General features: G+C 38.2%; 2 protein-coding genes across 12 annotated transcripts in view; one reads left to right on the forward strand and one right to left on the reverse strand.

Annotated features, from left to right (window-relative positions):
* The first annotated feature begins 180 nt into the window (after positions 1-180).
* Positions 181-9,567, forward strand: EXOSC8 (exosome component 8). The gene is made up of 11 exons (XM_054272274.1): positions 181-228; positions 1,788-1,824; positions 2,854-2,917; positions 3,468-3,541; positions 4,094-4,139; positions 5,130-5,235; positions 5,322-5,367; positions 5,625-5,721; positions 6,792-6,912; positions 8,839-8,945; positions 9,355-9,567. The coding sequence occupies exons 1-11, from the start codon at positions 212-214 to the stop codon at positions 9,468-9,470; spliced, it is 831 nt and encodes a 276-aa protein (XP_054128249.1). The 5' UTR covers positions 181-211; the 3' UTR covers positions 9,471-9,567.
* Positions 9,529-26,937, reverse strand: part of SUPT20H (SPT20 homolog, SAGA complex component) — a 29,419-nt gene continuing 12,010 nt past the window's right edge. For 2 of the 11 annotated variants that reach the window (XM_054272266.1, XM_054272265.1), the window contains exons 15-23: positions 25,046-25,078; positions 23,315-23,426; positions 21,043-21,148; positions 20,634-20,792; positions 18,589-18,901; positions 17,443-17,597; positions 15,101-15,156; positions 11,509-11,614; positions 9,931-10,980 (exon numbers count right to left, since the gene is read on the reverse strand). In XM_054272266.1, the coding sequence (XP_054128241.1) occupies positions 10,718-10,980; positions 11,509-11,614; positions 15,101-15,156; positions 17,443-17,597; positions 18,589-18,901; positions 20,634-20,792; positions 21,043-21,148; positions 23,315-23,426; positions 25,046-25,078 (1,303 nt within the window). In that variant the 3' untranslated portion in view covers positions 9,931-10,717. Of the gene's footprint in view, positions 10,981-11,508; positions 11,615-13,701; positions 13,816-15,100; positions 15,157-16,418; positions 16,568-17,442; positions 17,598-18,588; positions 18,902-20,633; positions 20,793-21,042; positions 21,152-23,314; positions 23,427-25,045; positions 25,079-26,937 lie in introns of those variants that run through there. The other 9 variants (XM_054272263.1, XM_054272273.1, XM_054272268.1 and 6 more) reach the window with 9 other exon arrangements.

Here is a 26,937-nt window from a genome sequence, read left to right on the forward strand (position 1 = left end):
GCCCCAGCGCGCCGCGACAGCGACGCGGAAGCGGCCGCGCCGCCCGACGGGTGCCGCCGGGTGCCGCTGGGAGCCGCCGGCGCCCCCCAGCGGTCAGGGCCCGGCAGCGCCGCCGCCCCTGTGGCCGCCTCTGCCGCCGGTCCGCTCGCGGAGGCTGCCGGGAGGGCGGGCCGCCAGGGGGCGCCACATCCGGGGCGGAGACGGCACCGCCATGGCGGCGGCGTTCAAGTAAGTGCTGGGCCCGGGGGCCGCCGTCCCGCCGGAGCCGCGCCGCGGGTCCCGCCCGCGCCTCCCAGCGCCCCCCGGGCCGCGCGGGGACCCTCGAGCGCTCGATCCGGTCACCCCTCCGGCCGCGCGGGGACCCTTAAGGGCTTTATCCGGGGGCGGGTTCGGCGTGTCTGGGAGGGATGGGGTCGGTGCTGCGGGGCTGTGGAGCCCCCGACGCGTGCGGGAAGGACTGAGCGAGAGGGGTTTGGCCAGCCGGGGAAACGCCCGGCAAAAAGCCGAGCTCAGTGAGGCCCGGAGCTACCTGGTATCAGAATTGTAGAGTATACCGAGGTGGATCCTTAGAGATCAGCGAGTCCAGCTGCTGGCCCTGTGCAGGATACCCCCAGGAGTCACCATGTGCCTGAGGGCGTTATCCAGGCACTTCTTGGACTCGGGCAGTTTTGATGCTGTGACCTCTGCCCTGGGGAAGTTCCAGTCCCAGTGCCCAATCACCTCTACGTGACAAACGTTTTTCCTACTCTCCAACCTAAACCTCCCCTTACACAGCTGACCGAATTATAAGGAAGTTAAAACTGTAGGGAATTCAATGACTTCCCATTTATAACTACCCGGTTTAGAACAGGAAAATGATTTGGGTCGGAGGGGATTTTCCCAGGTGATCCCGTTCCAATCCCTGTGCCGTGGGCAGGGAACCTTTTGCTAGACCAGGTTGCTCAGAGCCCCATCCAGCCTGGCCGTGAACATTTCCAGGCATGGGGCATCCACAGCTTCTCTGGGTAGGCTGTCCCAGCATCCTTGATTCTATTGTGTGGCTTAAAAGCTTCAAACAAGGTTTAGCAAGTGCTGTTACATGAACTGTAAGACAACAGACCCTGTGTTGGGTTTCTAATCCAGTGGTACTGGACCAACACATGTGAAGCCAGCAGGAGCCAATTTATGCTGGCCATTATGTTGGTGATACCTCTGTGTGTTAGTTTGCATTTGGAAAACTTGCCTATTCCGTTTATCTTTTTTCCACCCCTGCCCCAGAAGCACTATTTTAACAAAACTGTGAATGCTTTGTTTAAATATTGGCAACAGTTTTTATTTTTTTACCTTAATGATCCCTGCTTAAAATACTAATATGTAGGTACTGTTACTAGTGTATGATTAATAGTAAGCATCAATTATTTCTCATCTGAAGCACTGTATGAAGCATATTTTGTAGTTTTACATTTTCTCAAAGATTCTAAGAAAAACTGAATAATTAAAAATTTTTATACAGATATTTGCATTGGTTTGCAGTCCTTGAGCTAACAGATATTTCACACAGTGTAGTAAAATTTTCCTTTTTGCATTCCTTGAAAGATGAAAGCTAGCAGTTTTTGTTCAGTGTATGCGCAGGCAGGTTCATTGTGAAAACATCTTTTTTTTTAGATTAGTTTAAAATTTCCTCATTGTTCTGTAACTGTATTGCAAAACAGCTTTGTCAGGCATCTTGATTCCCAGATTTTTTTTTTTCCCCTGTGTCTTGCCTACTCAGGAACTTGCATTTGAACTTCTCTTTCTATTTATTCTAGGACTGTGGAACCATTGGAATATTACAGGAGGTTTTTGGTAAGTGAAACATAAGATGCCTGTATAAGTTCCTTGCAGTGAATTTTTTCTTTCTTGCTTCTGCTCTTCTAACTCGTCTGTGTGGAAATCTGAAACTATGGAAATAGAAACTGAAAAAAACCCAAGCCAAAAACCTGTCTGAGCAGGTGAAAAACTTTTGTGCTCTTCAGAACATGCTTTTCTTTTCATCTTTCCATGGTGTTGATGCTGTTCATCTTGATGGGTGAGTGCTTCTGTTGGTCTTGAAAGCAGTTCCGGTTAAATTTGACCAAGATGGTGATGCAGGTTTTTGCGTAGTACAAAATGGTGTCAAACCAGGCTTTTAGATGCTACACAAATTAGTAATAGAGACTATTGCTGCTAACCATGCACACTGTAACTGCGGGGGAAGAACACTGAACAGCTGAACCTTAAATTAGTTCAGCTGTTACTGAAGTTGTATTGACTTAGAAATGGATCCAATATTATTGCAAATTTTGGTTCTCATAATTGAACCAAAAGAGTTTGCTTTTGAAAAGCTTGAAACTGCGGTGAGTAATCTAAAATGATGGAATATTGTTTCAGTTTCTAAAATAAGGGTTATGTGTTGTACTGATGGTATTTGAATGCTGCGTTTTCGTTTGGTGCAGGGTTTTCCTTTTGTTTTCTTTAGTTCACTCTAATTTTAAGAGCTCCACTAAGCAATGCAGGCAGTTAGAAACTCTCATTTTAAGTTTACCAGTGCGTATTCATTCTTGGATGATGTTCTGAATCTAGTCTCCTATAGTACCTGCCCTTGAGACATCAGTCTATTGTTATAGTGTCTAAATAAATTTAAATTAATTTTAAAAAATCAGGAGTTTTCTTTTGCAGGCCTACAGCCACAAACTACATATCAGTTGATGAAAAGCCAGCTATAGTCTGACTGAGTTTTCCCTAGCATTTTTGCTGGGGAAAACTCATATTTTTTATGAAATTCTGTAGCAAAAATATTACCGTGTTATTTGATAAAGTATGTTTTCTAATTTGAAGTTTGTAATTTTTCTTTAGAAGGAGAACTGTCGGCCTGATGGAAGAGAGTTAGGTGAATTTCGGACAACCACTGTCAACATAGGCAAGTGCTTATGTGGAATAATAATAATGGGGGAGGTATTATTAATATCAGGTTATAGTGGTGACCTGAATGACTTGCTGATTGATTTTCTTGGTTCTTGTATTTGGAAACCAGGAAGAGGAAGGATTTTTCTTTACGGTTTCAACAAGCATGAAAGAGAATGTGGGGTACAGTGGTATCATCAAGCATTGTTTTCAGTCCTGTTCCTGGGCTAATGTGCTCAGTGTAATTAGTCAGTTCCACTCCTGTATGTGCAGCACAGTTTAGGTGCCCTCACAAGTTTGCAGATGACACTGAACTGGGAGTGTCATCTGATATGCCAGAGGGTTCTGCTGCCATGCAGAGGGGGTTCAGCAGGCTGGAGAACCTCAACCATTCTGTATGATTGACTGTTTAATCCAGAGATTCTGTCCCACTCTGGATTCAAGACTTTGCTTAGGCTGTGTTTAGTACAAAATGATGGAAGGTAAATACTCCATGAAGGTTGGATGTTATTTAGCGCCCTTTGAAGGGAAAATAGATTTTATTGAACAGTACTTTTTCTCTTCAGGTTCAATTACAACTGCAGATGGTTCTGCCCTGGTGAAGTTAGGAAATACCACAGTGATTTGCGGAGTAAAAGCGGTATGGTTGGTTTTTATCTTTATTTATCTGTTTGCTGATTTCGTGCATTTGTGTTTAGAATTGATCGCCCTTGGAGTTACAATAATGTGCCAGTCAGATGCAATTACAGTCTTTCACCTGAGTTACTTCCAGACCTGAAAGTTAATATATAATGTAATTGTATAATCCTACCTGTATAGTCTGAGAACATGTATTTTTGTGATGCCCATCATGTACAAAACTAAAGTCCTTGTTATTTCTAGATAAAAGCTCTATAATTGAAAAAAGTTCCTGAACATGGATCAGTAAGTGTACTGGGAATGAGCTGGCTGGACTATTGAATGCCTTGTAGCCTCATCTCTACTGCTGGCCTGCCATGACCTACAAGACAAATGACTGTTCATCCCTGTACTGAGTTCTTCCATAGGAAATTTACAGACAAGGAATGATTAAAAATGACTTTTGTAAATCTCATTGTAATAATAACTGGGAAGAAAACAACCATTTGTATATAGAACAACTGGAAAATATTTTGTACAAAATTCTTCATTTTTCTCTTTTGTATTTCTCCAGGAACTTGCTGCACCTGCAGTGGATTCTGCTAATAAGGGATATATTGGTAAGTGTTTCAGTATGGATCTGAGGTTTTGTATTCAGCTAAAAGGTTGTGGAAATTGTGTTCTGTAGATTTCTTAAAAGAATTCATTTGGATCAAATTTTATTACAACTCTTCAAATTAATTTCAAAATTGACATCTAGGCATCTAGAATTCCCTTTGTTTTGCTTGTGAGTTTTCTGTATACAGCTACCTTTCTGTTGCTATTTCTAGGCTGGGCATGGAAGGAAACCTGCATCATTGTGTATATTAAGAGGGAGAAGGTACTCTATAAAAGACAGTGGCATGCATGGTTGTGCAAAGGCATGTTAACTTCTGTTTCAAAGTCCCAGTAGGCAAAAAATGTAACTGTTAAAAACTGTGAAATAAAAACTGTTTATTTCTCAGAGAACTGTAGGTCCCAGTGGTACCTCCTCACTCCTGTTTGGAGTTTCTTTGGAAATAAAATAATTCTGTGGAATTGAGAGACAAAGTCCCCTTTTTCTAAGGCATCTCCCAAATATGTTGTTTTCAGTAAGCTTGACTATGCTTAGGTTTTTTCATGAATGTTTATGCATGTTTTTGCTTCAAGTCTAAAGCCTCAGGTTTTAATAGTTGATGGAAAGCAGACAGCATACCAGTAAAGTCAGGCAGTGGGATGGAAATGCTGCTGCTTCTTGATCTGCTGAAAAGTGCTTAATACTTAAAGAAGTGTTTGTGTGGGTCATGATAGAGAAGGATTATAAACAGAGAGTGGTAGCTAGGAGTATGTGCTTTTCCATGGAATATATAGTTCCTGAGTACAGAGAGTACTGCAAGTTCTTTAATACAAACTCATGCATAACTTTATTTTTGAGGGGAGAATTAGGAAGGTTTGATTGAAGAATTCATGGTCTTGCCTTTCATTTGAAGTACATAAAATAGCATTAATAGCATTTGTTATTTATTTTTTTTATTTTTGATTACCCATTGCCTGTTTTCTTTGGTTTATGACTAATGATTCTTGCCACCTAGTTCCAAATGTGGAGCTGCCATCCCTCTGTGCAGAGAGGTTTCGCTCTGGACCACCTGGTGAAGAGGCTCAAGCAGCAAGTCAGTTCATCGCAGATGTGATTGAAAAGTAAAAACCATCTTAGTGCTGTTAAAATACAAGCAAATCTGTCTTGGTGCCCTTTCATTGCCTTGCTTACTCTCATTTTATTTTAGTTCACAGATGATAGTGAAAGAAGATCTGTGTATTGCCAATGGCAAGGTAAGTTCTGTCTCAGAATGAAGAGTTAGATAGTAACAAGGACCTGTACACAAATACAAATACAGAAGGTCTTTGAGGTTATAGGGGGTTTTAGTGTTGGTTTTGCTTTTCAGTCTTCATAGCTTAGTTTACTTCCTAAGTGCAAAATCAAATGATAGAAATAAGTATCTGTATTTAGTGTGGCCAGAATTTTCTTATATATTAGATCATTTACTTAGCTGATGGAGTATCTCACATGTGCAAACCTTTTTTGATAGCTTGCGTGGGTGTTATACTGTGATATCATATGTCTGGACTATGATGGAAACCTTCTGGATGCCAGTGTCTTTGCTTTGTTGGCAGCATTAAAAAATGGTAAGTCTTATTTAGAACAAGAGAGACATTCTGGTAAGTGTTGCCTGGAGAAATGCATTCGTTTTGAACCCTGCTAAGTGGGTAACTAGTTCATGGGACTGTTTGTTTCCTGTCATTTGAATGCAGATACAAGGTGGAAGTGATGGTGGGATGCCATAGGTGTGTAACACCTGAAAAATAGGATCTTTTTTGTACACTTATTATTGCTTTCTTAAAGGACTAACTGCTATTCTGCCATGTGTTCTCTGGTGTCAGATACATGAGTCTTTCAGCAGTGACCATGAATGAGTTTAACATCTACATCAGGGTATTTGATAATGTATTTTCTGTAGGCAGGAAGAGCTGTTGGAGGGTTTGCTTATAGAAGTACTTTGTCACAACAGAATATTCCTTTCCTAGCTTAATGAATTATAGTTTGTAAAAAAATGCGTGGCCTGACTGTTTGCAGGTGTGTGGCTTATAAATACATGAAGGAGCAGTTTAAAGGGAAGCTTACGGCAAGGCCTCCCTTTCTAACTGTGAATTGCCAGCCTTGGAATTCCCCTAGCTACTTGGCTCTTGTCCTCATCACTAGCAATGTATGGATTGTCACAGCAAGAGGCAAGAGTTAGCTGAAGGTCAGGTTGCACTGTTTCTACAGATATATACAATTCACGACATGAGACTACATCACTACTTTTTATATGCCCAGTAGACTTGGGGGAAAAAACACTTTTGGTTAAATATTCTAAAGTATTAGAATCTAAAGTACTAGAGTCTGAAGTATTTTAATTGTGTGGCATTTTGGAAGAAGAAAATATTTCTGTGTAAGGAAAAAAGCTTCTGTTACCCTCAATACAAAAATCAAACACTTCCTTGAACAGGTCATTCTAAGCTAAATACTTTCCTTGAATGCAAGAATGATTTTTTTTTTGTAGAGAGTATAATTAATGTAGGAAAAACTATTCTGATTGATTTTCAGCAGGTTAAGAGAACAGCTTAAATATTTCAGTAGTTGTTAACATCTCTAGGCCTGTTTAATATTAGACCATGTTTAATATTAGACCATTGTAATTTTTTCATCTCTTCAGTGCAATTGCCGTTGGTTACGATAAATGAAGAAACTGGTTTATCAGAAGTTAATTTAAAACAGAAGAATCCTTTGATTATGAGAAAGCATCCGGTTGCCACATCATTTGCTGTATTTGATGAGTAAGTTCCAAACTGTTTTGTACTTTATGGAAACAACAGTGTTTGTAAAACAAATGAAAGATGGAAGATGCTACCGATGATGTTTGTGCACTTCTGCCAGGGACCAGAGTGGAGCCTCAGGCAATGCTGCTCCACCAGTCTTAAATCCACAGCCTCTCTCATTGAAGGGGCCTCTAGTTCTGTGATGTCATGAGTTCACAAGACAAAGTACAGTAAAAATAAGCTTAAAAGTACATGGATGGGTACTGTTTGAGGTTTTTGAAGTATCTTTAAGATGAAAACATTACCAGTGCAATTAATGTTTCAGAAGCTTGTGTAAGTAACTGATAGAAAAGATGGCAGTGTTTGAACAGCTTATTCCAAGGATGTAGTCAACAAAGGAGGTAGGAAATAACAGTCCAGTTAGAAGAATAGAACCGCTGGATAACTGAAAACATAATTACTCAAGGTGAAGTGTAGCCAGCATGCTTAAGTCATTGTTCATGTAGGAAGAGAATCTGATTATGAGAATTCAAAGTAATCACATCTGGTAACTTGACTCCTCATCTGAAATTGTCTACTGGGTCTTCCTTAGGTCAAGAATGTTAAGAATGTGTCCTGCTGCTATTTGTAAGAAATGCAGTCATTTATGGTGACATCCATTTGCAAAGTAGAAAGTGACAGGATAGTGGTCACTCTGCTATTCAAGATTTAGGTCTGTTTGGAGATCATGGGGGGTTTTGGCACATTAATGTGTATTTACAGAAATTATTAGTAGGGGCCTTTCATCCAAATAACAAATGATGTGGGGAGAGCATTAATGTCAATTGTTGACCAAGTGATTACCAATGCATCAGAGCAGGACATTATTGTACTTTAGAATGCCTCTGTTAATTGCTTTAGTACCATTTCTGCTGGGTCTGAAGTTTGATATACACTAAGTGTTTGAGTAACGTACTAGGCAGACAGCTGTCAGTAAGGTATTATTTACACACAAATCACACATACTTACACATAGACCAAAAAGCTGCCTGGGGAAGAAGGCTTTCTGTGAGTGTTGGGCTTTGTTTCCTTCCCTGAAACCAACTGTTGCATCAAACAAGTTACTGAAGTCTCCTTTTAGCTTCTGAAACTAAGTACTGAGGGGGTGTCTGCCTGTGTTGTGTGGTTTGCGTTAGTTTTATTTTTTTTTTTTTTTAATTCTGGTTAATAGCTCTTTCAATAAAATGCTTTACATACTCTGGCTTCCAGAGGCAGTTTTCTTCTGCATAAAAGGCCTCCTTGAATAAATGGAAGTGGTAATGGAAGTGGTAGGTTGCTGGTTAGTGTGGCCATGGCTGAGGAGCACTGCTGCAGGGCTGCTCCTGTGGCAGCAACCTGTACATCAACAACAGCCATGCACTGAACTGCTCATGTGACAGCATCAAAGCCAAAATAAACTGTCTTAAGCAACCCAATGAATCTGGTTTTGAACTATTCCCAGTCTGAGTGATGTTAACAGTTCACTGACAACAAATTGAGAACCACTTTGGTGAACTTGCCAGTGGAAATCAGTTTTGCTTTAAGGTGTCTGGTAGAAATTAGTGCAGCCTACACCTAAAACCAACGCCAGTCTTCAGCGTAACTACAAAATAACAACTCCAGTCTTTCATATTGCATACTGCAAATAGCAATTCAGTGGCATTTTCCTGCAATGTCACAGATTTATGAAACTGCTTATATGCCTATTTTCCACAGTCACATACACATGATTATGTGGACTCTCCCACATTTTTTGGCTTTTTTTTTCTTACTTTTAAAATTGGTGCATTTTGGTAGGAAAACAGATAAGCTTGAGCACTAAATCCATCTACAAGTATTTTGTAAGACTACAGTAAAAATTGTATTTTGCTATAACATTAATGGAGCAATGTATACCAACATATGTGCATGCATTTCTTTCACAAGCACATTACTCATTGTTGATCCAACTGCTGAAGAAGAAGATTTAGCAACTGGAACAGTAACCATTGTAACTGATGAAGAAGGCAGACTGTGTTCTGTCCATAAACCAGGTACTTCTAAATTTACTACAAAGAAGCCTATGGGAGATGATGATGTTAGGTCAAGAAAAGATTCTGTACCTGCTTTGCTTTGTGAGATGCAGGTGCTTTATGGTAACAGTGTCTGCCTGAATAGTCATTAAATTACCTGCTCTTGAAAGGAGTTTTAAGATGGTGGGTGGCATGACTAAAGTTCAAGAAGCAGTCACAGGAGAGGACTAATTGTGGGCATGTCTCCTGTTACACCTCTTGTTTGTTTCCATTATCTTTGCCTGAAGCTAAGGCTGGGAAAGCTGTATGCTCCCCAGTGAAAGGTGCTGGTAATGGTAATTGTGTATTAATACTTGCATTTGGAAAGCACAGTTAGATACACATAACTGAAGTTTAAATAGAAAATCAAATTGTTCCCTTCAATGTTTAGGTGGAAGTCCTCTTACAGGAGCCAAGCTTCAGGACTGTATCACCAGAGCAATTACAAGACACAAAGAAGTAAAGAAGCTCATAGACAAAGTAATAAAAAGTATAACACCCAAGTGAACAAAAAGAGAGCTCTTTTCAAAAATGGATTTGTAAAAATTGTATTTGTTACAGTGTTCACAAACCTTTTATACTAAATAAACAAATATCAATACTACATTTACAAAGTTCATCTTTTCTAAAATGTTTTTCACCCTCATTCTATGTACAATGTTGTTGACTGGTAAAAAATACAAGATAAAACATTCTGTTAAAAAATTAAGTGACTAGAGGAAACCAGATTCTAGCCACTTTATAGATTAAATTTTTAAGTTCTGTAGGGTTGGCTTCCAAAATCAGTTCATTTCTTTTAGTGTAATGTCAAAAGTTCATTTTCCCACCAGTAATATAAAACGCTAATTTTATTTTAAGTCTTTTCCTTAACAATCTGAAAAAAAAATCCCCTTCCAATCAATTTTTTTGTGGGGGGAGGCAAGTCTCATGATTTTGGAGGGGCTGATGTGCCTCTTTTCCTTTTACTTTTTGAGTGGCTGCCTGAATGTTGATGATGCAGGTGAGCTGCTTGTGCTGCTGCCGCTGCCATAGCCATTTGATGCTGCAAGAATCGCAACTGCTGCCATGGAGGAGAAGGGAGAAAAAGCTTGTTAGTGTTGACTATAAAGCTTTCACATCAGGAAGAATGAAGAGGGGGAGAGAAAGAAAAAATAAAGAAGCACCAAGTTGACAAAAGGAACACACCATGTACTGGGGCAGTTGGGTACAGTCAAGCAGCACCAGTGGCACAGAAGCCTGCTGAGGGCACAAGCTAACATTTTACATGTGAATGTGCACAGCTTTGTTTCTTTGCCCTTGCTCTTCATTGCAGTAACTGCAGTAACTCAGCAACTTCACTGAGTGTTTGGGTTACACAGTACCTTTTTAATGTGATAGCTTCTCAGTGTATGCATTGTATGAATTTTCCGTATATACTACAAACGTGCGACTGTGTGCTAAAAAAGCTAAAATGTTTTCATGAAGCATCTGAATGGTAAAGGAGCTTTGCAAAGCTCTTGCTTTCATGTACTGACTGTAGCAGGGCTACATTTGAACTTCCAGGTGCTTACATCCATGCCATTTTGAAATCTATTGGCACCTGGTATAGTATTTAGATATGTGCCACAAGCACCACTTGAATGTTTGCAAATCAGGAAGGTGGAGGGCTTAAACGAATAAAAATAAATTCAGTGCTCCAAGCTGAGAGAACCACAGATTTCAGGTGTTGCATGATAGTTTGCCAAATACATGTTGGTTTTGTTGTTTGTTTTTCTTTAAATTTGCGAGACCATAACTGCATTAATTAAAAAGAGAGCCCAAGAGGGTAATATTTTGGATTTTGGAGCCAAGAATTGTATTTTTAATTTGATTTTTTTTTTAACACAGTCAGAGTGAAGTTGCTGGATTACTTGTATCTGTTGCTGCTGCTGCTGCAAGGCTTGTTGTTGTTGCTGTTGCAAGGCAGAAGAGAGCTGGAGTCTCTGCTGAGGAAGGCTTTGACCAGGTCTGTTCACAGCAGAGCCAAGCTGAGACAACACTGAGAAAGGAGAAGGGGAAAGCAGGCAGGTCAAAGAGGTCAGATTGAGTTGGTCAGGGGAGGAAGACATAGGAATACAGTGTAACAGGAAAGGGGGATCAATTGAATTAGTTTCAGAGTCAGATTTGGAACAGTGCAGAATAAAGTATACATGATATACATACTCTGTTAGTTAATTAGATTATGAAGTGCTTGTGGAGACACAAAGGTTTCTCACACTGGATGTTAAGCACAGAGTTAAAGAAACATTCCTTAATGAAGTCTGGCATGAAGTTCGCTGCATTTTCATTTTGTCTTAAGTGTAACTTGCTTTCATGTGATACTATCAATTGATGGCACTTAACTGCCAAACAAAGCAGAGAAGTGCATGCTTTAGAAGTCGAGTATTTCTCATAGAATTCATGTCCTGATAACAAACAGTAAATCATTGTGATCTAACGTAAGACTTCCTTAAGACCAAACTTCATTTCAGTGTGAATTTATCAACATAAACACTTTGCTACAAAAGGAGGCTCAGCAAGCACATACCTGTGGCTTGAGGTTGCATAAAATTCCCTACTCCAGTCAGGTTAATTACAGCAGCTTGTTGGGCAGATAATGCCTGATCTTGATTGGATGGACCTTGGTCAGACCCCTAGCAAAAATGAAAAGCTTGATCCTTATTACCAAACTTTCATATCAATGAATAAGCAAATAAAGCCAGTGTGAAGGCAAACTTCTGAAGTGCCATTTAAAAACATTTAATGCTACGTCATCCAGTGTGTGCCAGATACAGGCTAGTGTAGTCACTAGCAGTGGAACTAATAGATACTGAATACCCCAGAACAGCTGTGTTTTGGCAGAAATGGTAGTGCTCCTGTCACTCAGCAATAGTCCACATAGTTTTCAATTTCTCTGCAGTCTAGCAGCGACTACACTTCATGGTTGTAATCTTACAACAATTTCCTGTCCCACTCCCAGCCCCAAAGTCTTCTGAAATACCCATGTGCAAAGGTCCTAATCCATCAAAGTGTGCAAAGGCTGATGCGTTCCCATGTTCATATTGTGCTACACATCTTAATTTCATAAAAGTACAGACCCTACTTTTAAAATCACATTATCAGAACACAGTAGTTTTCACAGTAATCACTTAAACCGAATTAATGGAGTCTGACCAATGTCTCCTGAAGTCAAAGGGTGCTGAATTATGACCTCTTTTAGAACTTAAATTACGCACTGATTTATAACAAAGGAAAATAAAGCATTATATGCACAATTCATTATATGCATGGCTTATGAGTCAGAAAAAAGATGGTTCAGTCCAGGAGTTGCAATGCTTCTTCAGCATTACATTATAATGCTACTAAGATCTAGGAAAACCAGACCAAAAGATTGCATGTTGAGACATAATCACCTCCATGATGACTAGGAGTCATAGAAACACCATGTGGGGAGAATCCCTAAGTATGACAGAGAATGCATGTTTATATTATATTGGTAGCACAGAAAATTGTTGCTGTTTTTGGGCCTAAGTTTTTTCACTAAGCACTGTGAGCACATAACATTGCTATCCATACCAAAGCTAAGGAATCTAGCGTTCATAATATCTCATTTTAGCCAACAACCCCCTCCTCTATAATGCAAGGTATGAGAGAAGTTCCTTAAGGCAGTTTAACCAGTGCAGAGATTGATTTTCTCCCGAACTTCCTGCCACAAGAACTATGCTTACGTCAGCCTTTTTATAAATGCCCTTGATGTTCAATATCTAGAAAATAAAACCCAACAGTACAAGGTCACATTACTTTTTTTTTTTAGTAGTTCAATGACTAACTGACATTCAGAGATTCGGATGCTGTGAACAAATTGCAAAGTTTCCCATTAAACCTTCCCACAATCCAGAACAAGGCCTGTGGCACAGGAGGCTATATACCATAAAAAAAATCAGAGAGGCATCTTATTTATGAACAGTCTACAGTATCACAAGTGAAATTATGACTAACGAGTACCCAGTAGAGAGTATTTGGTTAAGCAGAAAGCTTGTGTGTCTGAGAACTCAAAAGCAGAGCAGCTAGTTTTCTCATACTGCTGCATCAATGTTGGTTAGGATTTTTACTTGTACCTCAGGATTTTTAAGGTGCAACTGACCACTCAAAATTTGTCATTTAAAGATGGATCGGTGTCTATCAAGACTTCAGATTTCCTCAGTGATTAAAGCCTTTAACACTTATTACAGGCAGCAGCAGAGCAAATCTGTTAAGATTACAGCTTTAAAGACAACTTGTATTTCCTTTGGTGCAAAGAAAATTCTGCTGAACTACAGCAGTGAGGTTTGTAAGCCAACTCACAGCAGTATCAGTAACAAGTGTTTGTTTCTCTGTTATAATGCTGACTGCATTTCTTGTCTGTTCATCTGATATATCTGTTAGCTATGATAAACAAAGCACTAAGCTGATTTTATACCACTCATACAGTGGGGCTGGCTCTCTTCATGACAGAGTTAGACAATGCTCAGCAGTTGTTATAGCTTTTCTATACAGGATACAAATAAAGAAGTACAACCCAGCTCCAGCCATAGCAACAGAGCCACTGCACTCTTTGCTGTTTGAGAAAGTTTAGGAGGAAGAGTTTCCTCCCCCTCTGCTTCAGATCCATGGGGTAATGGCTCATTTACTTGTGGAGATGGGGAGAATAGGAGGAACTGTTTCATCCATGCACCCCAGACTGAGGGCTGTTAGCACACACCTGTTCTCCCTGCTGCTGAGGACTACAGGTTGTAGGCTGCTGAGATTGCTGCTTTGGAGAAAACTGTGACAGCTGCTGCTGGAGTGGGTTAAAAATAAATGAACCACCTGGAAGCTGTTGAAGATTAAAAACAAAAGGCATAATTCAATCAAACTGCTGAGTTTCCTACTGTTCTAGGATGAAGATTGTATTGATAGTGGTGTACTTCCCCGAGGCTTGATTTTTTGTTTTGTAATGCCTTTAAAGTCAATCAATGTACAATTGTTGCTGTTTCTGAAAAAGGCTCATGCTCTGAATACAAACTTGAATGAACTGACAGAAAGGTATTTCCATAGGAAAATATATTTTAATTATTTTAATTAAAATGGCAGATACTGTACTGAAACTGGAAAGATAAATGCCAGTCTTCAACAGCACTGTATATAATTTCCACTTTCAGAATATTTCACTGAATTTTGATAGTGAAACGGCCTTGATTCCTCTCCCTTACCCCAGCCTTAATTGCACTTATTTCAGCTAAATTGTTCTTGGTTTATATGAGTGGCAGAGCTAGCTTGAAAGAATGTCCTTCATGGAATCATTCAAATACAAGCATTTAATTCTATAGAAGATCTTCACTCTGACATAACTGCCTCCTGTGCCTGCCCTTTTCCATCTTTCTGGAGTGTACAGGAGTGGGAAAAGGAAGTAGCAAAGCTGGTAGTAATTTTTTGAAGCGTGGTGCAATGTATGTGGAACACTGAAGCTGCAATTCTGCACCTACATCTGGCAGCTGACTGCAAGGTCTGGGAACTCCGCCCAGTTCCACAAACAACCCCTGCTCTGCTTTTAAAAGCAACTCTGACATAACAAACATCTGCTCATGTTTGTATTTGTATGTATGCTTAGTGCAAATAAAGCATTTACAGACCTTCCAAACTCCCTATCTTACATGAACTTTCATTTCTAAAAACTCTTTAAACCTATTACTGCACCTACCTGTGCATGCTGAGCTTGGCTTTTAGGCATTCTATGTGTAACCTCTCAGTGATTCTACTACACTGTTTTGTACAGTATAATTGTAACTTTAGTTTGTGATCTGCAATGAAACCTTAGGCAAATCCTGAAAGATTGTATTTTAGGGTTAATCTTTTGAATTCACATGTCAGCATCTTTATATTGTTACTGAGAATTATCTGTTTTTTTCTGAGCTAGGAATATAACTTCCACCTTGTATGTCTATGGAGATGTCTTTTCTCTTATTCTAAGCCTTTTAAATAAGCAATTAAGATTTGCAGTAAATGGTCTGACCAACTGGCTCCAAAGATCTGTGTGGGGCAGTGCAGTAAGCAGCACTAAGCAGGTCTCTACAGAAAGATAAGAAATTATCATTATTATTGTGTCCAAGTATATAAATTACCTGTAGAAGATTTAAGGGCCGAAGATTTGATGTATTTTTCAAACCAAATGGGCTGCCTGTTAAAGAAAACATCTTTTTATTAGTAGTGAGTCTTTACTCAGTTCTATTTGTGTTTTGCAGTACACCTTTCCACTGGGACTATTTCTAAACATCTGGAAGTTGGAAAACTGGCAAGTGTAAATTGAGTGTAAACTTAATACTAAGTGTATAATAATACAAGTATAGTAAAAATGTAATACTGGCATGTGTAAATAAGGTGTAAACTTAATACAATGCTGCATTTTCCATAATGCAGCTCATAGTTATTCAGACTCAAGGTGCACAAGAGCTGACTAAATGGAAAGAAATCTGTATCTCTACATTAACATTATACCCTGTGACCTATAACCTGTTGGTGCATTTACACAAAGGTGATTGTGGAGAACACCACAGCAGTTATTTTTCAGTGATCCTTCTTCTGCCTTTAAAAAGCTTTACTGTTTGTACAGTAAATCTAAAAACGTCCAAGGGCTCAATGAAGTAATACACTCTTATCAATCTTTAACAGAAAACAATCCCACCCCAAATCTGAGTGACACTCCAGTAAGACAGCAGCTCTCAAACAGAAGCTCTGGAGGTCTTGCACAGACCTAGCTCAGCTCATTACCTGCATCTGTTGTGTGTGGGTGACAGCACAGCATGTACAAAAATGTGACACCTAACTGGTAGAAGCTGATAGTGCTTGAAAGGACAGAAGTAGACTAAAAGCAATCCTCATGAACTGAAGAAATGGTCCAAAACTCAGTAACACTGATTTAAATAAAGACAAATGACCAAGTACAAAATTGTAACTATCTTTGCGTCTATACAGTAATAAAGGACATGTGAAGTTACAGGAGGTCACAAACATATCCAAATCATCCATATCACAAACTACAGAGCACACAAAAGAAAAGAACCTCTCCACACAGTTTACATTTATAAAATTCACTGTCACAAGATGCTGTAGAGATTCCGAAAATATACATGGGTTCAAAAACCAATTAGATAAATGCACAGACTAGAAATCTAGCACAGGATATTAAGCACAAAGATCCATGTGGATATTCTTCAGCTGAGAAAGTCTCAAAGCTGTAGATTGCCAGAAGAGGTACAGTTGTAGACAAGGGATGTTTCATTTCACACTTATGTCTCATCTCAAACACTCTCCTCAGTATCCTCTAATGGCAACTGTCAGAGACAGAATATAAACTGGATGGATTTTTGGCCTAAACCAGTAAAGCCATTCTTATGTCAAGGTAATGCTGTTGCAAAAAATACAGATAAAAAATAGGCAGACCTCATTTGGGGAAATGTTAACAGGAATGTTGTGAAAGAGATGAGATGCATTTATTCTGCTGTGCTCCACAGTGGTAAATCAGCCAAGCTCAGGCTTGTGTCCCGTTTTGGTTATCACATTTTAAGAAGGATGTAAGCAAATTGGACAGTCTAGAAAAGAGTGACAGGATTATGAAAGGTTTGAAAAATACGACCTATCAGAAAAAGACAAATGTGGGACATGACAGCATGTTTGATACTTAGAAGGTAAAGAGAAAGAGTGAACAACTATTTTTCACATCTGAAGGATATAGGAGGAAAAAAAAATTGCAATTCAGGAGATGCATTGTAATTAGAAGGAAACATTTTGCATGGATAATGAGCCACTCCAAACAGCTACTGAGGAAGACTGGAATCTTCTTCAGTGAAGATATTTAAATACAGTTTATATAAACACTGGTTCAGTATGGTTTAGACAGATTTAACTCTTAGTATAAGGGATGGATATCTTGAGGTCTTTGACTGTTCTCATTCCATAACCATACATTAGACTCTTTTTTATTATATATTCAGAAAAAATAAACTGATAATTTAAATTGTGCTTTTAAGATTTATATAGTTGCATTTGAAGGCAATAAGGAACTACTTAATTGTTGTACAAGAATAAAGTAGTACCAGGGCTAGAATAAAATGCCCCACACATTTAGAAAGTGAGGCCTCTTTCTAATTTCAATCATGCCTTTTTTCTGGCAGTCATCATTATCAAAATTTCATTTAAATTTGGAGTTTCTTCTGAACTTCTTATGAGTGCACCAAACAATCCAGGTTTTGACTGTGTACCCCCAGCCCAGCTCACCAAAAAACAGCTTAAAACAATCTCCAACACAGCCTACACCTTGAATACAAAAAGATGTATGTTGTTCCTGAGCTCCAGTCATCAAATACACAACCTCTTCACATAAAGGCCACTTCAGTGCACTTTTCTCACAGAATGTTTTCACACTGTCCCTGTCTGAAGGGTGGCTTTTCCACTCAGTCACACTGACCTGCTTGGGAGGCAGATTGCATTGCAGCGGGCAGCGCACTTGGTACCAGACCTCCTGGGGGTAAAATGCCACTCAGATTTATACCTGCAGGGGCTATGGCACCAGTGTTGCACCCCAGCATAGGGTTTGAACCACTCATCAGTGACTGTGCTCCACTGTAGAAGAGGAAAGACAACACATGAAACCCAATTGGCACAAGTAAGTCTGAATAACTAAACTGTTGCCCTCTGTCTCATGACAAGTAAATCAGTAGCTTGCTGTAAATTATGGAACTATGGATAAAGCATCAATGTAGCTTAAAAAAAATCATTTTGCCTAGAGCATAAGATATATTTGATATTATGAGCACATACTGGTTTTTTTCTTCTTTGATATGAACTGTTAAAAATAAACCACAAGTGGTCCTTTCATTCTAGAAATACTAAAAGGCCAACAGTCTGCAAAATGGTTGTACTATCGTAAAAGGAACAGGTTTGCTCTTTTTTCCCTATAAAAAAAGTAATTTATCAACAGTGACCAGCTGCTGAACACCTTAGCCGGGTAATTTGAATGTCTGATACCTGCATTGAAGCACACTATGTGTCTTACACTGACCATCATAATTGCAGAATTTTCTATAGTCTAAAAAGCAGTTCATGTTATACCATACCATCTATTCTTGACAGATTTATTCTCTTCAAACCACAAAATGAGTTTTAAGGATCAAAGAGTATTTCACCTCAATGCTTTTTCAAATTGATAGAAACAAATCTGTTCCCATTTTTCGTTTAGATTGGTCTGCATATGATATCTACTTCCCCTCTGATTAATAAAAAGTTTTCAAACTTACAGAGCAAAACCTCAGAAATCACTTAAATTGGGATAAAGCTTTCAGAAATGAACCTATATGACTCCACAAAGATAAAGCAATAAAGGCCTTTCTTAATAGATCTTTTCAATGCTCTAATAGTAGGTGACTTCTATCTGAGAAATACAAATAGTTTCTAGTGGCTCTTCACTCTGTAAATACAAAGTGAGTGATCTTTTTTGTACTGCAGATCCTGAAAAATATTTACCCTAATGGATGGTGGACAGTCCTGGATCACATCCCCTCCCACCAACCAACCCCCATGGCAAATTAAGAAACCATCATAACAAGAGACTTACCACACAGAGCCCACTACATTGATGAAGTTAAGTCCTGCAGGGTTTGCCATGACCTGGGTGGAGGTTGTTCCTGTAGTAATGGATGTTACCATGGTGGAAAGAGGAATGGTCATTACAGGCAGTGCCTGGCTCAGAGACATTTGCTGCTGAGCAAACGGGGTTAACAAAGTGGGCTGAGGGGTGAAGCCTGAATCTTGGGGAGTAGGGGTGGCAGAAGGGGTAATAGGAGTTGAGCTCTGAGCATCAGGAGGGTGTGGGGTCGATGAAGGGGTGTTGGTTGGAGTAGGAGTAGATGGTTTAGGAGTTCCAGACCCTGCTCATTGAGAAAAATAAAAAGTGCTAGTTTGTTATAAAAGGCCAGTCCTTTTTGTATAAGGTTAATGGAATCTTAGCATTGACAATTTCTTCCATTTTTTAGACTGCAAGTGTTAATTTCTACATGACAAGTGTTGCAGCACACACTCGTTGTTAAGGATGCAGTATAATCCCAAAGAAAATCCATTCTCCATGCTTCATTCCTCGTAGCATACACCAATTTCTATTTTCCTTTAAGGCTTCCATCATCTATCATACATCAAGTCATAATTCTATTCAAGAAAACTTAAAATAATTTCTTAGTGACCATTTTAATCTAATTAATGTTTGTCCTAAACAAATAGTATCCATGTACTGCCTGCACAATAGGTTCTGTTAAAAACTTATAATGGAAAACAAGAGTCAGCAAGATCATGTACAATTTCAATGATCATGGGGCTGATCTAAATTTCATCATAGTCAAACTGCAATTTTCCAAGTAATGATCAAATAAAAAGCATCTATCTAATATTTAAGAACCATAGAAGAGGATAATACTGCATCTTTAAAAGCTACTGTGTAATTCTCTCTACTTAAATGTAACACAAACAGCTGTATTTGTTGTGGATGCAGTAGGCAAAGTCTATCAATAGAAAAACAAAACAAAACAAAACCCCCAAAAAGCTTGAGCTGTTCTTTTTTGTTTTTCTTTTTTTTTTTTTAAGCTTTTATGCCCTGCAGAAAGAAAGGAAATTAATATGAATCGTGGCCAGAGCCTTAAAGTAACTGTGTGCAGCAGATTTACACAATTCATAACACTAACATAAATCCAGACTCAGTATTTTGGAAGAAAACTTAAGTTTTCTTTTTTATCTTGTGCAAAACAAGAAGGCAGAAAAGTTACACCTTTTGAGCTACCCAGATTTTAAATTATTTAATGCAAAAAAGCATATTATAATACCATGCAGGATACTGGAATGTGCAGTATACAAGTATTCATTAAAAAATTTGAGAAGCTGCAGCTATGGTTTCCTCTTTGTACAGATCTGTTCACAAAATGGCTCAAGACACATACATGTTTTAGAAAACATTTATGATCTACAGCTAAGATTACAATGATCCTGTCAGTGTTAATGAAAATACTTTAACTAGGATGTCGCTTCTGATTGAAATTTGCATTTTTACACCTGAGAATATGGTGCTATCATCAGCAGCATCACCACCACACTTGCAATCAGCAATGATTTGTAAAACAGTGTAGGAGTGTTTTTAAAAAATCATCTTATCGTTTATTGTATCATCACCTCGGGACTGATCAGATTATATACATACACAGATACACAACTGCACCAGCTCCTATAACATTTAAAAAACCAGATGCTTAAATAATGTAAAGGCAAATTGATCTAACATACTGTTTTTACACTGGAGGAAAAAAATCTACACTTTGGAATTTATCTCATCACATCATCTACCAGCCTTTCATATATGAGGAGATCATGCTAATTGCAGAAAATGTATTAAAACGTATACACAGAGGGTGCATACATATATATACAGAAAACGAACACAGTTACAATAAACATAAAATACATACAGCGAACAAGAGACCTGCCTAAAGCTGCACAACTTATACAATTTAGGGTACACTGTACACTTAAGTTTCATCATTCCACAGGTTAAGACGTTTATCTCAGGAAGCATTTATGCAAAAGCCTAAGATTTAATGGAGAATTTAGGTCGTGACTCACTTTGTGAAGAGCTCGCAGGAGACATGGCAGCTGGAGAGAGCATGCTAACTTGATTAAGATCCATAGATTGTTTCCGAGAAAGACCAGGAGGCTTAGAAGGAGGAGGTGGAGTTGGGGATTTTAGATGGCCACTTGACTGTTGTGAACTAAAAATATTACCTGAAAAAGCATAATTAAAATACATTACTATTCTGTGAGTACATGTTACCTTGAATATTAAAATAAAATTTTGTGAACTATATAATCAGAAATTTTAAAAAAACCCAAAAAACCAAACAAAAAACCCCATGCTCTTATCACAGATAAGATTCTGGTATGTTTTAATTAAATCTTAACTAAAGGGATATACTTTCATTTTACAACAGGCAGATCATATTAAAATTAGATGTTTGAGTCAAAAAAGAATTACCTGAAGAGCTACTTCCTGAACTTGAAGGTAATTTGATAGGAGGAGGTCGGTGTTTTACACCTTTCCCCAGTACTGAAGACTGAACAGAGCCTGATACACTTTCCGGCTGCTGGGAGGAAAGAGCAATTAACACTACCAAAGCAATGACAAAAGTTTTCACACAGCTGACAGAAAAGGCAATTGGTTGTATGAAATCAACTGATTTGTATGAAGGCTTCTAAGAACTATGACAATATTCCTTTCAGCCATTTCAGATGCTTATGCATTTATTTTTAAAAAATAACCTATGATGAACTCTCTTTAGATGGAGTCTTTACCATCAAGAAACAGCACGAAAGTGCTAGTAAAAATTTAAACTGAGCAAAAAAATAAGTAATATAATTAAAGAGTTTCACTTTTCTCCATAATTCTGGAATTTCTTGTAGTAATTTTCACAAACACAAAAGTGATGAATACACTTGAAATAATAAAACATTTACATTTTACTTGAAAAATGACAATTTCATTCATTCATTCTCTATATACCTGCCATTTTCAACCAGGACAGACTTAAAGAACAGGATCAGAATTGTTTATTCTGGGAGCAGGATTTCAAATAAATTTAGGAAAATCTTGAATGCAGAGAAATCAAGACACATTTCCCCACTGGTTTCAGTGGGACCAGAACTTCATACTCTTAGAGGGAAGATACAGCCTTTTTGTTTGCTTTTGTATCCTAATCATCAGGTTATCTGAACATGTATCTGCTTCACCTATTTGAGTCTGTAGTTCTCAGTCACTCACAACAGACCATACATCCATAATTCCAACAGCTGACACTGTCTAAAGACTCAACAGTGAAATGCGTTCAGTTATATTCTATGTGGTTTTACCTTATAGCAGATGTCCATAAATGACAGTACTGTTTAAACAAACATACAGTGTGCAAACTGCTGAAACTGGGAAATGAGGCTGGCAATTTAGTGAACGGAATATGTCAATACTGGAGCCTCAATTAAATGTGCATGAGCTAAGAAATCAGAGCATTGTGCAAAATCACCCTTTTTGGTGAGCTTAACTTCCAATGATTCTCAGTGATAAGAGACAGCCCCTCTCTATGTTTCTAATTGCTTGCTTATAAAAAAGAATCTTTTGAGGAAAATTCTGAGGTCTACCTTTCTGTTCTTGTATTAAAATCTGCTTTCTTGATTTTGAAAATAAAGACCAATGCTCCATTCCAATGGTAACTAGATAATTAAATACAGTAACCTGAGTAACTCTAGTCCAGCTTTTGGCAGGGGCTTGGACAGGCAGACAAGCTGACATTGGCAAGCACCCTTCCACCCATTTATTAGATGATTTTATTGTATATATACACACATGCATGTTGTACGTGTCTGTATGCCTGCACACATACATAGAAACATCCATATTCCTTTCTGCAACTGCTGGCCTTGGAATGCTGCTGGTCTGCCTGACACCAGGAACTACCTCCTTCAGAAAAACATTGTTGGAGCTTTAAAGTAGATATTTAGGGGAAAGATGTCAAGGAAACACCCCAGGGGATACAAATCTCATTTACTAGCTGGAGTATAACACACAGCTCACTGCTGAAGTAGACTCTGACCAAACAAAGCCAGAAGCAGCAAGTAAAATGCAAGGCAATGCCAACAGGCAGGGAAATTTAGGAATGCAAGAGTTTATACTGGAAATGTAGAAATGCGTGTGCATGTAAACATACATATACACACTTTGAAGTTGTTGGGGTTTGTGTTTTGGAGGTTTTTTTATATGTTTGAGCTTTTTTTGCCTTTGGCTTTTTGTTTCTATTGGTTTTTGTTTGGGTGTTTTTGTAAGTTTTCCTCTTCAAATTGAAGAGAAAATAATTTGAATTTCTAAAGGTAAAAGAAGTTCAGCTACTCCATCTGCTTCTGTGTTTACTGACCTGCAAAACAAGACACACAGCTGCATTTTACTATACTGCTCTATGAAAGTTTCACCTGAACAGGGGAAAATGCTAAAACAAAACTTTGGAGCTAACTACATGATACAGATCCAACCTCCCACCCCTTAAAACAGCTAAAAGACAACATTTGAACATTGAAAACATAAATGTTTTCCACTAACTTTTCCAATATACTCACACTGAATGATCATGACCATAATGCATTTAAAAATTCATTCAGGATAACATTTTTAGGTTATTTTACTGTTAAATGTGGATTGCAAAATTTATTCTAATATTTCAATAATTAAGCGCAAATAAAAGAAATTTGTAGCTTGATAAACTCACTTCCATTTCCTTCCCTGGAGAAAGATGACTGACTGATCCACTTGAATTATGAAACATTTTCACAGTACATTTAGCTTCATTTTGCACTAACTCCTGGTACTGGTTCACCACCCTGAAACAAACAATAAGGACATAAAAAGATTAACAAGTTGGAACTTCCAGAGTATACTTACAGATAAACACATAATTGTATATGTTATAGTTATATATTTTATATATTGTGTAAGCATATCTCTATATATAACATAGAGATGCACATATATAAAACATACTTATACCTCTTTGTATCTTTCTACATTATATTCCTGGGCTCTCAGATTTATTAAATTTTAACTTTTAATCTCTTTTTTTTTCTAATACTAAATACAGTGTGAGAAACACTCTACTGGAGGAATACAGAACACAACAGAACAGTTCCATTCCCAAAAGCAACTGCAGATCTTTGGGATGTCAGTCAACAGGGATCCTATTCTCCCTTTATTACAGAGGTCCAGAATATTTTATAAAAGAGTCCCTTCTGGTTATGCTGCCTGTGAAACAGTCAACCCTCCTTCAGCTTGAGGTCCATGTCAGATGAGGACTCTAAATGCAAGGGCTGAACAATCACTCCCCTGTGAGCATTATGACAGACATTTGCTAAAGCATCAGGGAAACAAGTTTAAAATATTGTTTTATCAAATTGAATCAGATACTACATCTCTACTCATCTAAGACAACCAAGCTGAGGGAACACTGTTTCACAAACATGAGTGGAATATACAAAATGACCTTGAAATATACTCCTCTATTGTTTCTTCTTGTCCTTGTCCCTGAAACCCTGTTGCTTATTCTGATAAAAGGACTTGTGCAACTCAGTGATATGATCAGGAAATCAATCCCAGTTAAAACTAGGCTCTTGTAATATTGTTGTTTTATTTTTCAGCCAGCCAATCTCACCACTTCAGCTTACAGAACAAACAGCAAAAGTATCAGCACAAGGGAGGCAGGAGAGAATATAAGCAAAGAGTTTCTTGATCAAAATTATCTATTTAAAAAAAGAATATTATGACTGATTTGTGATCAAATCAAAGACTCATTTCCTTGTCAGGCACATGTGTGAAGATAAGAGCTATGGCACGTACATAGCCAGCAGTGTCCTGTGGAGGCACAAAACCACAACTGGATCTGACAGAGGTTGCTTTTTAAAGGTTCTGTGCTTATATGCACTGGCAATCTAATGTGATGTACTCTGACAAACAGTTAAAAACCACTTATTTTGCTGCCTCAGTTATCCCTGAATTAGCTACTCCTACTCATTCTACAACTAAAATATCCTGAAAAACTGGTTTATGACTTGCTTCTCTAGGAAAGCTGAATCAAGGCATGCACAATAAAACAAATGAAGGTGTATAAATCTTAAATCCTAGATTACACTTCAAATAACAAGTTTAAATCAACCATTTCCATGACTGCTAATTTACCATGCCAAATGTTAGGATGAAATTACTGCTAAGTGGTCTCAGAGTTCAGGTGTACTCACGTATTTGATGTCCTCTATTCTTCCTTGCTTGTTAAATAAAGAAGCTACACACTATTCTACTTCTTGATGTGATGACTAATTCCTCTTATTTTTTTTCATTTGTTCTGCATCTGCTTCCATAACCATAGCACTGGCAGTCATAACTGCCAAAAAGGAACAAAATTTATTATTTGTCATCAAGCCAAATAGCTGTACAAACTATATTAATTTACCTTTCAGCATCAGTCTTCGAACCAATAAGGAACCTAAAATATAAAGTATATTTTCAGTCATGAATTGGACTAAAAGAACATATTTTCATAATCACAAGGCTTCAAACAAATGGCACTGCTGTGTTTTTCTCATACCTGCTTGAAATACAAATGATAATGTATCCATTCAATGGACTAAGTATCATTCAGTATTTGAAATACACACTTGACTTCCTAACTATATGTACAATATACACACATGATCTAATATGGTCTCCTTTAACAGCAAATTACCTACAAAGCAAAAGGCAGAATATAAAAGTTTTGGATTTTATATATTTTTTTAAAAAATGTAACTGCTACAGAATTACTTCTGAAAAAGTACAAAGGAAAAGATATGTATAAACCAACACCATACCAGTACACCCAGACTGAAATACAAGTGTGCTGAGGGGAGGTCAAAAACAGTCCTATGCATAATATTTTAACAAACATTTTGTTCCCATTGTTTGATTTAACTTATGCAAATTCCAATTCCCTATGATTTTCCAGACCTCCTAAATAAGTATCTCTCTTTTGCATAACACTTACAGCTCGAAAACTTATTACTATGTTTCTTTAACTTTACAGAAGTTTCTCCAGCTCCAAAAAAAAAAAATTAAAAGTATTTTACTTTACTGAACAACAAAAAAGTTTACTTCACCTTTCATTTCATATGTCAGTTTGCCAAGGATGAGTTATCTAAGTTTTGATGAACTTTAATTGTTAGTGTCTTAGCAATGATTTCCAAAACCCTCTAGGCATTTAATACCTCTATATTAATTTAATTCCCAGCCTTATTACACAACTCTAAGCTAGCACTGTTGCTCCAAAAAGATCAGCACTAAGTATGCGTGCTGATTTTGGCTAGGGTAGAGTTAATTTTCTCCATGACAGCGGACACAGGGCTGTTTTGGATTTGTGCTAAAAGCAGTGTTGGTAATACAAGGGTGTTTTAGCTATTCCTAAGCAGTACTGACAAAGGTCTCTCACAAGCAAAAGGGCTAGGGGTGTTCAAGAAGTGGGGAAGTAACACTGCAAGGACAGCTGACACCAAGTGACCAAAGGAAGGGATATTCCATACATACCATGTGGCAAATAAAGCCAGGGCAAAAAGGAAGAGAGGGGTAGGGGAAGCATTTAAAGAGAAAGCATTTGTCTTTCCCAGTAACCATCAGGTATGATGGGGCCCTGTCCTCCTGGAGACAGGCAAACACATGCCTGCCCATGGGAAGTGGTGAATGAATTCCTTGTTTTGCTTTGCTTGCATGTGTAGGTTTTCCTTGACCTATTAAACTGTTATGTCAAGCCACATGGTTGCTCACTTTTACCCTTGCTATTTTTTCCCCCATTCCACCAGGGAGGTCAGGGGAGGAGAGAGTGAGTGCTTGCATGTTGCTTAGTTGCCAGCTAGGGTTCAACCACAACACTATGGAAACAAACAGTGAATAGCTCAAGTCTAGGCATAAAATACTCTTAAAACTCAGGATGTTTTAAGATTTTCATAAAAAAATAAGAGAATGATTACATACTAGAAGATAAAAATAACTTTCATTAGCAGAACTAAAAGGTTTTCTCAGTCTCACTGCTCCTTGCCTTAGTGAAATTTATAGGCTCTACTCTGCTGCATGGGTTCCTCCACACAAATTATCTGGTATACACAACAAAAACAGCCGAGAGCAGAGAATCTTTGTAGAACCCCAGCCAAAACCAGCATATTCCAAACAATTCAAAATTATGAAGCTTCTCAGAAGCTCATGTTTTTCTTCATTTATTTAGTTCAACTGGATCTAAGAGTAAACAGAATATAGTCACATCTTTCACTTTCATGGCATCAAGCAAATTTTGAGAACAATCAAGATTCTGAGTATCAC

The sequence above is a fragment of the Melozone crissalis genome, unplaced genomic scaffold (assembly GCF_028551555.1).
Source record: "Melozone crissalis strain CALT ecotype California unplaced genomic scaffold, PUWL_Pcris_2 ptg000013l_1, whole genome shotgun sequence".
In the NCBI taxonomy this organism is placed as follows: Eukaryota; Metazoa; Chordata; class Aves; order Passeriformes; family Passerellidae; genus Melozone; species Melozone crissalis.